General features: G+C 40.3%; 1 protein-coding gene across 5 annotated transcripts in view; it reads right to left on the reverse strand.

Annotated features, from left to right (window-relative positions):
• BTK (Bruton tyrosine kinase) overlaps nt 1–11,067 on the reverse strand; it is a 31,937-nt gene extending 20,870 nt beyond the window's left edge. For 2 of the 5 annotated variants that reach the window (XM_047843184.1, XM_047843179.1), the window contains exons 1-3: nt 10,929–11,046; nt 2,675–2,920; nt 2,031–2,129 (exon numbers count right to left, since the gene is read on the reverse strand). In XM_047843184.1, coding sequence (XP_047699140.1) covers nt 2,031–2,129; nt 2,675–2,815 — 240 coding nt within the window. In that variant the 5' untranslated portion in view covers nt 2,816–2,920; nt 10,929–11,046. Of the gene's footprint in view, nt 1–2,030; nt 2,130–2,674; nt 7,868–10,928 lie in introns of those variants that run through there. The other 3 variants (XM_047843181.1, XM_047843183.1, XM_047843182.1) reach the window with 3 other exon arrangements.
• Between the last annotated feature and the right edge of the window lie 4,639 nt (nt 11,068–15,706).

The following is a 15,706-nucleotide window of genomic DNA, read 5'->3' on the forward strand; positions in this document are numbered from 1 at the left end:
CACCATACACCAAAGTAAATTCTGGATGGATTCAAGAGGTTAATATAAAAATGGAATTATGAATGACTGAGAAAAAAAACATATTGACTGTATGTATAATCTTGTGGGAGACAAGGCCTTTCCAATATAATGCTAAAGGTTAGAAACATTAGGAAAAAGATGAAGTAATTTGATGGCATAGACTTTAAAACCCAGTATGGTAAAAATGAACAAGTAAAAAACACCATAAAATTAAAATATAAATGAAAAACTGGGAAAAATATTTTCAACACATATTACAGTTAAAGGATTAATACTCTTTTTAAAAAAAAATGTTTATTTTGACAGAGAGAAAATGAGCAGAGGAGGAGTATAGAGAGAAGGAGACAGAGAATCCCAAGCAGGCTCTGCACTGTCAGCACAGAGCCTGACATAGGGCTTGAACTCACGAACTGTGAGATCATGACCTGAGCCAAAATCAAGAGTCAGACACAACTGACTGAAGCACCCAGGCACTCTAAGCATTAATACTCTTAATATATCAAGATCTCTTAAAAAGTACTAAGAATAAGGTAAACATCTGGGCAGAAAATTGGGCAAAAAAAATGAGCAGGCAATTCACAGATGGAAAAATATAAATAAGCTGTAAGACATAAACATTCAACCTTATGAGTAACAAAAATTGCAAAATAAGTCAGAAATGAAATATCACTTTTCTTGGCTGCCAAATTAACAAATATTTAAAATGTCTGATACTGGAAAGAATGTAGAGAAATAGAGATACTCTCATACATAGCTTGTAGGAGTGCATGAAATTTAAATTCCACTTCTAGAAAATAGAATATAAAGATAAACATAACCAAATTGTACAAATTTAATAAAGGGAAGAACAATATTTTACTTCTAGGAAGTTATTTTAAGGAAATGAATAGCAAATGTACATAAAGATGTATGCAAGGATATTCTTAACATGGTTATAATATAAAGTTGGAAACAAATGTGTAGTAATAGGTCAGTTAAACAAATTGCAATATATTCATAATAGAGAATACCACATAGTCATTAAAATCACGTTATTAAAAAGTATCTATTGTCATGGGAAAATATTCCATATATTGTTAAATTGAAAACGTTACAAAGCAAGATGTTTAGTATGATTCTATGTTTTCAATACCTAACATGGGTGCCTGGCACACTTAGGCAGAAAAGCATGTGGCTCTTGATGTTGGGGGTGTGAGTTTGAGCTCCATGTTTGTTGTAGAGATTACTTAAATAAATAGGCTTAAAAAATAAATGTATAACATACATATTAGTATGAATATATGTGTTGCTAGTGGAGAAAAACATCTGAAACTCTGTATACCAACATACAATAGCTGTTTTACCTGGATAATGGGATTATGCATGGTTTTATCTACTTTATTGTGCTTTTTAAAGTATTTTATAGAGTTTCTATAATAAGGAAAAATAATAAATGATATTTTTTAAAAAAATTCAATCTGAAATCTGTAAGTGTTTTGCCTTAGAGAGCCTCTGGGAAATGAGAGGAGACTAAACCTTGAGTTATTAAAGAATCTCATGACTCAGAGCCCTAGATTCTGGCCTTCAGACTAACTCAAACCTATAAATCCGATCCTGGTATCTGAGACAGTAAAACTAATAATCTCTGATCAGTTTGAAAATTTTAAATATTGGGGCCTCTCTCTGGCTGGCTCAGTTGGTGGAGCATGTGACTCTTGGTCTCAGGGTTGTGAGTTCAAACCCCACCTTGGGTGTAGAGATTATTTTTAAAAAATAAAATCTTTACAACAAAAAGAAAATTTGATATGTCGTCTTAAAATTGGTGTTAGGAGCTTTCAAGGTTAAGTGAGCTGTTCTGCATCTGGGTGGAAAATGCTGAGACTCAATATAACCAATATGTGGCAGAGTGAAGAATTTTATAAAGGGAGATTTACCATATTGCACAGCATCACCATTTTATTTGCAGAGAACTGAAGTGTTCCAAGTTTCTTAACCACTACACTCCTGCTCTGACAATGGCCTCTACTTACCGGAATCTGTCTTTCAGGGGGAGGATTTTTTTCAGGAACCACTGTTTCAACGCAGGTGATCTTCTCAACATCTATTGAACCCTTCTTACTGCCTCTTCTCTGAGAAAGAGAATGAGGAAGAAAATGGAGAAAGGTTAAGACTGATTAAGCAACTAGATGATTAGATTTTGTTATCTAATCATTCAACATAGTGAGGTGACACCCACAGTCTACATCAGGACCTGTCATTTTGAAAAAAAAAAAACAAAAAACTTCCAGATCTATTAATCTAATATTTTTTGACTATCAGATAAAGGAACATACTATAGAAGCGTGGATGACTGTGTGTGGCTTTACCATAAAAAGTAAGAAAGTAATTTTCTAGACTTGGATTTCATTCTCAACAACATTTAATGAATGATCACCAATTACAAGAATCCATGGTAAGATTTCATCCCTCCCACCCCTGCCAGCTTCTTAGCACCTTTGAATTTTTGCGCCAGCATGGCTGTAGTTAGTTCAAGGATAGGAAACATTTTCCTTACTTTGAAATGTACCCAGGTCCCTACCACCTCCCTCCTCCAAACAGAAAGGATCTACTTCCTTCTCAAGGAAGATCTAAGGCCAGGTCCTTGAAACTCAAGTTTCACAGCAGAGAAACTTACCCCACGTTCAAAGTCATACTCATAATAGGAAAGTTTATTCACAGTCAAGAGAAAGAGGCGCTTCTTGAAGTTTAAAGGTGATGTTTTCTTTTTCTGTTGGGATCGCTTGAGAAAGATGCTCTCCAGTATCACTGTAGCCATCGCTTCTTCTTTCTGAAACTCACTTGTGTGCTGTTGATAATGAAAGTTCTTGAGGACCCAGATCTTTAATCCTCATCCTTCCTGGTTTCCCCTCAGCCTGGCCATCTAGTTTCAAATGGAACAGAAATGTGCAAAGCTAACAAAGATCCTTCTTCCTACCTTGACATCTTCCTTCCACAGCTCCCACCTCTGTCAGTTTTCAGGTTTAATGAATGCACATTGAACTGGAGGACTGGTTCGACGTTGTGAGTTCACATACACTGGCTTTTTGTATAAGGCAATGGAATGCTCTGGATGTCAAATGACATGTACTTGTGTGCTTGGTAATGTCTAGAGGCAGCTTTATACTAACCACCCTTTTATGATATCTGTTAACAGCAAAAGCCTCTGTGCAGCTGTTGACTGATATTCCCAGAAGGGATAATGCAGGTGCCAGAACTCCACTGAGGCAGATATTGGACTTTCAGTTCCCAGTTTCCTAGACAGCGAATGTAATTTTTTCAAACACTGTCCCACTGGGGTCTGTAACCGAGGGGTCTAATAAGGATATGGAGGCTGCACCTGCAGGTATGGACATGTACTAACTGCCGCCCAACTGATTTTGTCCATCAGCCACTGGCTGAGCTACAAAGGATAGAATCTTTGTTCTAAAATTGAAAACCAATTTCTGGGGAGGAAGTTGTTTTTGTTTTTTGGTTTTTCCTCCCTCCTTTTTTTTTCTTAGATTGGTTCTTTTAGACAGTGTCATACAAAAGTGATGCAACTTAGTCTTATGGATGCCATCTCTGTTTATGAAAAGTAACTTATTTCACCCTCTCCAAACTTATAATACTCCAGAAAGATTCAGTTTAGGTAACTGAAGTATGGAAATGCAAAGACAGTTACAAAAAGTCACCATTTTTTTATTTGCACAAAACACGTTTTTATATAAGTTATTTGCTTGGTTTATGCACAATTGTATACTACTAATTCCATACCTTCCTTAGACAGATAAAGTGAAACTATAAATACTGCCACAAAACAGAGCACAAATAAGTGCTGAAAAAATCACCAACCCCTCTCAAATTTGTTACAGGTGGGTTTTTTCCTTAAGGGGGGTGGCATTTTAAAAAATTAAAGTCCTTAATGATTTTGGTGGCACTATGGATGCAAAATAAAGTCAGCATTTTTTTATACCTGTGAAGCACAGATTATTGCTCACATCAGGAGAGCAAGGGAGTGGTTTTTATCAAAGCCTGAGGCTATCCACACCATTGTTCTGCTCTTTCCTGTGGTGGAGAAGGTTCTATTATCATACTGGGGACACAAAAATAGGTTAAAGGAACACCACAGATGTTCAGAATGATCACTTATCCACCATGTCAATGCTACTGTCTTTTGGTGGCAGACTAATTCAATGGTTCATAATTCAATTGTTTATAAATTGTGAATGGTTCACAATTCAATGGTTTATAAATGATCTTTTGAGAAAAATTAGGCAAAGGAGCAAACTTTTTCCCATATCATGTCACACAGCTCCCTGACTCCCTGGTTTACATGGTCTCTCACAGGAGTGACAAAGTTTACAACCAGAGTCCTCTTTAACACAGATTCAGCTCAAAGCCCACAGAAATTTCCTTCAACATTAAAACTATTCACTTTCCCAGAAGTAGCGGTAGCCCAGTAATAATACTATATTCTCAAGAATTGTCAGTCATCAAGATCCTTGTAACAATATTACTTTTTTTTCCATGGTGAATTCCAATTAAGTACCTTTTCACAATCAAAAAGATTCGAATTACAGAAGATAAAATAAAAGAAAGTGAGCAGCATGACCAGTAAATTGGATCAGAAGCACCCCAACAAACTGCAGCCAATTTTGCTTCTTTTAGCTGAGTAAAGCACACCCATCATTTTACCTTTAGCTTTGTTGCAAGCTCTTGATGGACACATTCCCTGCTCTGACCTGGCATCCATCCACTTCAGTCTTGGCGTCTGCTCTTACTTCCTATGAGATAGGTCCTTCTGGAAGCTGCCTCTGCTCTTTTTCTTTTCAGAACAAATCCAATTTGTACAAGAGGAAGCCTTCTTCTCTTTCGAATGTCTGTGTTTGGTTAGGGTTTAGTGCTGGTCTAAGTATGAGGAAGTAAGCAAGCTTCTCACTAGCCATCACCCCTTCAAGCAAGGGGTGAAATGGCCTCTACCTCTAGATCATTGACCTAAAGGATTACCAGGATTTCCAAGGGCTAGCTGCACCCTCTTTGGCAGATTTCCTCCTATTCCTTGTGATCCAGTCCCTGCACACACAGCCTGAAAATGTGGGAGTTCTTCCTTAGTCATCACTGATCCATCCACCAATAATGTGAAAGAAGGTGCATCTGTCCTTTATGTCTTCCTGAATGTTGCTTCTTTAGGTACTTATTGTGGAAGGTTCTAACTTTTTTTTTTCTAACTATTTCTGAAGCTGACAATTTGACCACAAAAGATGCACAGTGAGGGCTGACCCTCCAGTTCACTCAGGGAGTGGGGGTGGGGGTGGAAACCGGAAGTGACATGAATATTACACGCAAGCACACATACATACTGCTGTTCATATAAAGAAAGAGGAGGAAAAGTAAAAGAAAGACACAGAGCTCTTCATTTAAAATTCAGAATTCCAGTATTATGTTCTCTTTATTAAACTACAAATGCAAGGATTTTCACGTGGACACCTTTTGCAGCCTCCCAGCTCCCTATGGAGCAGCAGAATTCAAAAAGTGGGTGCTTGTTAGTAAGAGTTCAGCCATCTTACAAACTGCACTATCCTAAAGAACTAATATGAAAAGCTCCTACAGGATGGGTACACTAAACCACCTTTGGTCCTATTATCGCTCAGGCTGAGGTAAACACTATTATAAACAACACCAGAGCAATGTTCAGAAGACTACACAGCCTGCCTATGATTGGGAAGAGTCCAGGAGATGCTAGTTAGAAATACCCAGTCAGTCATAGTTCAAATAGCTACTTAGCCAGAGTATCCAAGAAATATCATTCTGTCTTTATTTCTCCTTTAAAGCATTAATTGCCCCAAGAGTCTGTCTATTCCCTTTTCCTCCCAGGGGAATGGAAGGGAACTCCTGTTTCTCTCAATGCAGTCTACCTATCAGGCATTTTATACTCATTATTTCATTTATTTCTCACAACAAACTGATGAGGAAAGTGAGACTCATGGAGGTTGTGTGACTTGCCCAACCTCATCCATCTGTGAATCCACAGTCCTTGTTGTTTCTGTGACACCGACCTCACTCCTCCCAGAGGGATTTTTTTTTTTTTTTGGCCTTCAATGAGTTGTGGTGCTATCCACCTCAGCACCTTGTCATCCCCCCTGGCTATCATCAAAGAGTAGTTGGGACAGACCCCTCTGCATCTTATAGGAACATTTGGCAAAAGAGGAAATGGTGGTAATTTCAGGGGATAAGAGAGAGTACAGGACCCTGGGGAAATTTTCCTCTGCAATAATCCTCCAAGCTAGAAAAGATGATTTATCCCTATTAACTTTCAACTGTACTTTTTCCCACATGTGGACTCTTCTTAGTCCTACCAGATTTTCTTACATTTTAAATCTTTCACAAGGAGATCCTAACTAGTTCAAGATTTTTCATTGTTGAGATAAAAACACAAGACTTAAGTTGAACCCCCATCCACTCTTTGTCCCTAGGGTTGTTACTGCACACTGTGAATACAAAATTTTGATTGAATGTACTTTCTTTTATATTATGAAATGTTGCAAATAGACAGTACAGAGAATAACACTATACTTAGAAATGCACCACTTAGCTGTATAAAATCCCAACATTGTGCTATAATTGCTTCTGATGTTTTTCACAAATAAAATACCATCCATAGAGTCAAAACCTCCTTGTATACTCCTCTACAATCAATCCCCTCCTTCCTCAGAGGTTACCAATATCTTGAATTTTGTGTTCATCATTCCTAGGCATGGGTCTATATTATTACTGCATATGTAAATATCTATAAAAGATACTTAGTATTGGTTTGCATGTTTTACATTTCTATATAAGTGTTACACATTCTTCAGCAACTTGCATTTTTCTCAGCTTAATGTTTTATGATTTATTTTCCTTGGTAGTTCTAGCTCACACATTTTTATCTATTTTTATATGCATAAAGTATTCTATATCATGAGTACATCACACTTTATTTATCCGTTCTCCTACTGATGGATATTTAGGTTGATTGTTTTCAATTATAAACAATGCTGCCATGGACATCCTTGTACATGTGATCATAGTTTTCCACTCTAAGAATGAATTCCCAGTTACTCAAAGTGGCAAACCCAGGTCTGGCTTATCTGTTGGCCTATGTGCTTTGCGTTATCCCTTCTTTCCATTTCAGTCCTGTCTTCCTGATGTTTTACTATGAAATCTGGTAGAATTATCAACTGTTTGAAATTAGAGTAGAGTATCATGGGCTAAATTTAGCTCACCAAAAATCTCTTCTCAGTTCCAAGAAGCATATCATAGGTTCTGATTGAGATTTTCACTGAGAATTTCCTGGAACCAGAAGAGAAGTCTTCTTTCCAATATAACTGTAGCAACAAAGAAACCTAATTGCTCTTGCTAAGTTCCCAAGAAGCTCTATTCAAGCACCAAAGAAACGTAATTATTTGATAAGCTTCATGCTCAGCACTATAAGGGGTGAGCTTTGTGATGAAGTCCTCTAGCCAAAATCAGTTTTCTGGCTGCATGTTAACCAGGGAAATTCTCATCTGCTATAGTCCTCTCCAAGAGGCCTCAGGTTTCTGGTTCTTCTGGTTCTTCATGTAAATATTTTACATGAGAGCCAGGTAGATAATCTGTAAGTCTGCACTCAACATCAGATTGGTGGTAATACTTTCAGCACTGTCCTTCGGCTCTCAGGGTGACTACTGGGGTCTTTCCATCTTTCACTCCAGACTTGAGTGGCCCTTTGGCCTTCTTTTTCGGTTTAGTTTTTGTTTTCCCTGGTTTAAATATTTTATTTATTTTATTCTTCAATATCAAAATAACACATGCTCATTATAAAAAATGTTTCAAGGGGTGGCTGGGTGACTCAGTCGGTTAAGCCTCTGACTTCGGCTCAGGTCATGATCTTGTGGTTCGTGAGTTTGAGCCCCATGTCGAGCTCTGTGCTGACAGCTTGGAGCCTGGAGCCTGCTTCAGAGTCTGTGTGTGTCTCCCTCTCTCTCTCTGCCCCTCCCATGATCACCCTCTCTCTGCCTCAAAAATAAACATTAAATTTTTTCAATTTTACAAGGATATTAAAAAAGAAAACTATAAGAATATTAAAAAAGAAAACATCAATTATAAGCTCACTATCCAGAGGTATTAATATTTGGGCATATTAACTTCCATTTTTCCTGTGCATTTTTCTTATATTTGAGATCATACTGCACATGCAATTTGTAGTTTACTTATATTTCTTAACATTATCTAGCTATCCATCCGACCAACACACATTTTCCCCAAAATATCCAAAGGTTTTGTTTAACAGTATTCCTGATTATCTTTCCATGATATTAGGATCTCTATATAAGCATCATTCACCAAGTTAAAAAGTATATGCATTTTGCATTTTGAAATACATTGACAAAATAGTTTCCAGAAACATTTTACCAATTTCCACTCCAGATATTAGTTTTTGAGAGCCTGCTTCCCCAATCCTTTATTTATTTTCTGCTCCATTTCTAGTCAGTTTTATACTCTGTTTTTGTTGCAGACTAATCTGTGTTTTTCATTGAGCCAGTGATCTTGAACTCCAGTGTATTCCAACCTCCAACTTGTGTACAGTTTAACTTATCTTGACTCTCCAGAATTTCCTTCTTCTAGGAATGAACTATATTGACAATCGTTTATTTTTCTTTTAGGGAAGAAAGGCAGTGATCTTTCTGAGGTTCAGATAACCAACAATAACTCTCAGGGTCTCTGATGATGGCTCTCAGAGAGTGAGAAGAAAAGCCTGCAATTAAGGCTTTTGTATTTCCAACACCCTCCCTCAGTGCACATGAACCTCTATGGAAACTGAAAGTCACACGTGGCCCATTTGTTTCAGGGTCCTCAGAGGAGTTCTCTCACCCCATCCCCTAATGGCTTTATTTGCATAACCAAGAAGCTTTGGGATGAATTAGGTCAAGGTCTTGTCTCTAGCTTCTTGTTGAGCACTGACTTACTGAAAATTATAGCTCTCCCTTATTCCCAGGAATTATCGATCTGATGTCAATACAGCATCTTTGGTCAAAAAGCAGCAAGTATCTGATGACTCTTTGGAGAACATCCAAACTGGTTTTCAAAAGGCATATCTTCCCCTTATACTAAGTCACTTCCTGGTATGGGTCTAGTCCACTGAAAGGAAAATCTCTATAGGAAATTTGTCCAAATGGAAATAGTAAATCATAGTGCTGATAATTTCAAATTGCACTGAGACCCTAGAAGCAGACGGGAAATTGCATTAGTTCTCACCATAAAGAGTTTACAAAGGATTCTAGCCAAACACATCACTGGTCAAGAACAACAGGAATTTGTACTTTAATGCAGTTTAAATATCTGAATATAAAGGGGGTCAGAATAGAGCACACAGGGCTAGCCTTAAGAGACACTGTTTCGGTATAATGCTTTACGTTCCATGAGTATTTGCATTTTGTGGCTTTTTTGGAGGGTGACATTGTTTTATCAAATAACTGAGGCTCCAGAGAGGCTATAGCACCCTTAGTTCTGGGGCTTGACATGCAAAATGAGGGAAAGAGTAGAACTAGCACACAACTAACAGCACAGAGGACAGTCCCACAGCTTTATAGACCCCTGCCTCTAGGCTTTGCTGCTGGCCTGCCTCTGGAAATGCACAGCATGGCATTGAGATTTTGAGCTTGGAGAAATGAGTGACCAGGATATGGGACCAGGATTCCCTTTGGAGTCTAATAGCCCACCCAAGGATGTCTTGATCAGGGTCAGCAATCCATTTTATTCTAAATGTCACACCATTTGCTCTAGGCAGGCCCTCTGGGGACACTAGCAGGTCTCAGGCAGAATAAAAATAATAGCAAACCTGGAGATGCTAGTACTTACTATTGCCAGGCTTTGTTTTAACTGTTTTATATATATTAACATGGTTCCTACTCATAACAATCCTATGGGGAAGGTAGTAAAAAAGTAGTGGGAGAGAAAAAATGGAAAAAATCAGGGGAAGAAAAGGGCAAGAATAATCCAATGCAATTCAACAATTATTTATTAAGCACAACTCTGTTCTGGGGATATGGTAATGAACAAGATAAAGGGGGGTGTAAAGGGGAGTACAGGTAGAGAGAGGAGGAGGAGAGAAAGGAGAAGGGGGGTGGAAAGGAGGAGAGAAGAGAAAAGGAGAGGAGAAATAATGACAAGAGAAAGGAAAGCTGTGCACATGGCAGGCAATGGTAATAGGAAAAACCTTCCCCATGACCTCAGGGGTTGGCCACACTTTCTGGGCTGAGGCTGAGGCTGTTTTCTTCCGGCCCAGGCTCTTACCCTCATTACCACGAGGTTGGTGCACACATAATCATTCCAATAATCCAGCCCACTCCAGACAACATGGGTCCGATGCAGCCCAAGGCAGGTAGTTTACACCCTGGTTTAGACGGTGCTTTTCCCCAGTTTACACAGGTTGATGACCTACTGTGGCACGTGAACTTTTACTGTTTTCTCAATCTGCCTCCTACTTTTTCTTCTTCTAAGGGCCTCAGTGACACAAGTATACATTTTGGGCCTTCAAACAATATTTTACCAAATGGCTTATTTTTATCCTACCACCATCGACAATATTACTTTCCTGACAAGTTTTGCCAAGGTGCCCGTTTCCAACATTTGCTACCTGTTCAGATGATCACTTCATGCCACTTTTTTCTCTTCTTGTTCCCCCCGCAACCCTACTCAGAAAGGACCCTTACATCCCATTCTGATCATTGGAAAGGACCACCAGGGCCTTGTGCTGATGACACTCCCACCCTCTGTCAGCCTTCTCTGCCAGCAGAGGATATGGCACCAGCCACGCTTTCTCGCCAGCCTTCAGGGATCCCATGAAAAATAATTGTTGCTGCTGCCCAGCCTCTGCCATGCCCCAGACCCACCTCAGTCCTGACTTAATGCAGGTAGCTTTCCAGATGCATTGAGATGCCAGGACTTTGAAGGTGTGACTCGATCTCAGAAGACACTGGCCCTGGAGACATATTCTTACAGTCCAGAGAGGAAGGACAGTCTGAGCAAACCCCACCCTTTCACAGCCACTCAGTTCCCTTTTTTTGTTTCCTGACTTAAACCGATGTCTTTTTTTTTTCTTCTCAGCAGCATGGTGTCTGGTTCCCTGCCTCTGTTCCTATACCACCTCCCCCTCCCCGAGCCCCCAGCTGTCCCCGCCCTTCATTTGCTTGGGACCTCTGACACTACTATCTTAAGTCTGCTCTGAAAGAAACCTTCTCAACATTACTCGGGACAGTGAGACTCTAGATGGGTCTGGGTTGAGCAGACAGGTCATCAGGCTGACCTTCCCAAGGTGAAGGGACGACATGCCTAAAGAACTGTGGGGATATTCAGCAGAGAGAGTGGAGACTTACAGGAAAGAGGAGAAATGCAGACCTTCAAAGATGTATCAAAGGGTCTAATGAGGAAGAGTCTTTACAGTCTCATGTCCTTGAAGGCAGAGGAGGTTCAAGGTCACACAGTTAAACTTGATAACGAAAGATGGAGACTGCTCACAAGGGGACCCCCAAAGTGCAGAGCCTGAGAGAGGTAGAGACAAGACTTCCCCTTGCTGAGTCATTTTCTAAGAAAGCATGTTTTTCTACAGATAAAAATGTACAAATGTAAGCCCTCACAAAGACCTGTGCCCTTCCCCATTTTCTGCGGATGTTGATTTTCTCCATTTCAGATTCTGCCTCAGGGATTAACTCTTTTTTTTAAATTTTTTCAACATTTATTTATTATTGAGAGACAGAAACAGAGCACAAGCATGGGAGGGGCAGAGATAGGAGGAGACACAGAATCCGAAGCAGTCTCAAGGCTCTGAGCTATCAGCATAGAGCCTGACTTGGGGTTCGAACTCACAAACCACGAGATCATGACCTGAGCCAAAATCGGACACTCAACTGACTGAGCCACCCAGGTGCCCCTTAGGGATTAACTCTTAATTTACACCTTTTTCTTTAATTCTGTAAGTCTATAAACCAGACTAAGTGTGTTAATTGAAGCCTGAATGTTTCCTCAACTACTTCTTAGCCTGTGTTCTGGCCACAATCATCTCTTGGAGGATTCTCCTAGGAAATGAAGACAGTACTGGCTGCAGACCAGGATGGCGGCAGAGCCCCTGCTGACTGGTTGGCTTTCCCACCTTGACACATCAGGCACTGCCATGTTTACTTGCCCTACATGCTGTATCCTAAGATCACAGATCTCACTAGAAGTCTGTCAGAAGTCTTAAGGCAACAAAACTTTTTAAAACACATTTTGTAGGGATGGTAGAGTGGATAATAGTCACATCTGCACAAGATAGATATATCCTTTCACTAGTCACTTCTGAACAGCTGCTCTGGTCCTCTGCCTGAGAGTTGGTCACAGACATTCTCCTCCCCTCCCCTTTTCGTCAGTCAGATGCTACCTGTTGTCACATGGCCTATCCCTTCTCGAGGGCCATCTTGGGGTGGAGACCGGAAATTGATAGGCATACAATGGGGGATCTGGAAAAGGGAGAGTGAGACAAGGGGATAGGGTAAAATAAACCTATGCACTTTTTTACCATCTCCCCATGAGCCTTTCCCTAACACACTTCTCTAGATGACAGAAGGGCTGCACCCAAATAGTGCAAATAAATGGCCTAGTGTCGCCTCAGAAAATTCCCGATGTAATGTAAGGTTTTTTTGGGTGATATCCTGTTGAACATTTTTTAATGAATTTTGAGGAAGATATAGGAAGTAGCCTAGCTAATCTGGGAATGGTGCAAGGCTATTATGAGTTAGATTGGATGACAGAACTGGAGCAGTTTGCAAAAAAGGTCTTGGTCACCTGGTGTGATAAGCCAACTTCAACCAAGTGTATTTTACCAAAGCTAAGGGATGTGTCCCATAATTGGGCACCGAATTGAACTTCAAAGGACTCCAGGTGAAAGTGGGATTGCAGTAGCATTTGTGAAAATGGTTCATAGGTTTTTGCTGATAATGATCAAGAGAAATGTCAGGTCAGTAACATGGCTGCCAGAAAATCCAAGGTCATATTAGGCTTCCTTGTAGAAGTAAAATATCTAGACAGAGGAAAGTGAATAGGTCACCTACTTTGCAAGGTGAGGCCATATCTAGACTCTAGTGTTAAGTTCTGAGTGCCTTGTCTTAAGAAAAATTAAGCAAGAGTATGTCCAAAACAGAGACCAGGATTAGTGAAGGAAATCAAAACCAAAGCCATGTTACACAAGGTGTGATAGAAAGAACTAAGGTTGATTAGACTAACAGGGGCCATGTTCATTGTCTTCATTTTTCCATTTGACTAATGTCAAAACCCTGTAGAAACTCTTCAAATGTCAGTAAGACTGCCTAAGAGCCCAAAGAGAAGAAGAAAATGTCAAGACTATGGGCTGGCTGTTTGGCAAAGAAAGTTTTAGGAAATGTAGCAGGTAGTGGTAATGTTTTTATTGTCTCCTTCCCAGAGACCATCCAACAAAAAAAGGATGATCAGAGAATCAAGTCTGGACTCATGGGTATTCCTGGAGAGTTATGCAAGCATGAGATCCTAGGCTTTCATAGTTCCTTAGCCCTTAGTCACTTGTACCCCTTCCAGAGTCCCTGATCAATTCTCTCACTTCATCATCCTCTACCCTGCAGATGCCCCTGCTTCCCCCATGTGATGTTGTGGTTAGGTGCAAGGCTGTGGTGTTAGAACTACCTGGGTTGAGATTTCAGCTCCACAAAATAATCACTTGTATTGTGCCTGAGTTTCCTTACCTGTGACATGTTCATAACAGTACACAATACATGGATTGTTAGGATTACAAGAGGTAGTATATAAGGTGTTTAGGAAAATGCCTGGTATATAAGAAGTCCTCAATAATTGTTAGCTATTATAATTACCAGGCCACAACAGCCATATTGTATAATGTTAAAGAAACCCAGAATCTGGAGTCAGATCACCTGTGTTTATATCCTGGCTCCACTAAATACTATTAACATTGGGCAAAATGTTGAATATACTATTTGAATAGCTTATGGCCTCAACTTTCTCATGTGTAAAATGGGAATAATAGTACTCCCTACCTCTTAGAATTACTGTGAGAATTTTATGAAAAAATCAACTTTAACTTTTTTATTAAATTTTTTAAATATTTATTTTTGAAAGAGAAATCACAAGCTGGGGAGGGGCTGGGGGAGAGAGAGAGAGAGAGAGAGAGAGAGAACCCAAAGCAGGATCGATGTTGTCAGCACAGAGCCCCATGCATGGCTTGAACTCGCAACCTGGGATCATGATCTGAGCCTAAGTTGGAGACTTAATGGACTGAGCCATTCAATTTAAATTTTTAAAAATTTTTAATTTATTTTTGATACACACACACACACAGAGCATGAGTGGGAGAGGGGCAGAGAGAGAGGGAGACACAGAATTTGAAGCAGGCTCCAGGCTCCGAGCTGTCAGCACAAAGCCTGACACGGGGCTTGAACTCACGGACTCAGAGATCATGGCCTGAGCTGAAGTCGGACGCTCAACCGACTGAGCCACACAGGCGCCTCTGAGCCATCCAATTTTATTTATTTATTTATTTTTAATTAAAAAAAAAAAATTTTTTTTTAACATTTATTTATTTTTGAGACAGGGAGAGACAGAGCATGAACAGGGGAGGGTCAGAGAGAGGGAGACACAGAATCTGAAACAGGCTCCAGGCTCTGAACTGTCAGCACAGAGCCTGACGCGGGGCTCAAACTCACGGACCGCGAGATCATGACCCGAGCCAAAGTCGGCTGCTCAACCGACTGAGCCACTCAGGCGTCCCAAGCCATCCAATTTTAAATACTCAGTGCACTGAAGTCTTTCTCTGCTAGACTCTTTTTTTAATTTAATATTTATTTTTGAGAGAGAGAGCAAGCGAGTAGGGGAAGAGCAAAGAGAGAATCTGAAGCAGGCTCAGATTCAGTCACTCAGCCGGAAACAGGCCCAGGCACCCCTCTGTTGGACTCTTGAAACCTAGCACATGCCTTCTGCCAGGTACATAGGAAGGGAAGAGCGGTGGATACTTTCTATCTCTGCCTGTTTATTGCTATTGCGGTAAGTGAAAAGTTTCATTGTCTCTTCAGAACAGCGGCCAGCTTGCTCCTTCAACAAACGGGTACTTTTTTTTTTTTTTTTGCAAAGTACAGTACTTTGTAATTATATATTTATGAGAGTGTATTTGATTATTTGATTGTTGTGTCACTCTCCTAGAAGAGTGCCCAACACAGAATAGGAATTCAATAAACATTTGTTGAATGGACCAAACAGCCATGTGATAAATGAAATAGGGCACTGGCTCCCTCCAAGCCAATCCCTCCACCAGCATTTCACTGTCAAAAGACGTTCCCAGTGTCCTTGAAGTGGGACAGTAATGGTACATAGGTGAGTAGGGCCGTTCCATTTGGCCCTAGTCCTTGCTTTCCTTGGAGATAGGGACAGGGAAGCCCAAGGGTCTAGAATGAGCACTGCTTCCTTCATTTAACGCTGCTACCTAGCGGCGTCCACTGAAAGTGATGAAGTGAGGAAACATTGCAAAGCGGGAAGACCGGAGGAAGTCAAAGACAGGATCCGCCTCCGGCCGAACCCTTTCTTAAACTCCCGCCCACGGCTACCAAGCAGGTCATCTCAGTCGCCAGGGGGCGGTGCTCACAGAGCCTTAGACTCT

This window comes from Prionailurus viverrinus, chromosome X, assembly GCF_022837055.1.
Source record: "Prionailurus viverrinus isolate Anna chromosome X, UM_Priviv_1.0, whole genome shotgun sequence".
Lineage (NCBI taxonomy): Eukaryota > Metazoa > Chordata > Mammalia > Carnivora > Felidae > Prionailurus > Prionailurus viverrinus.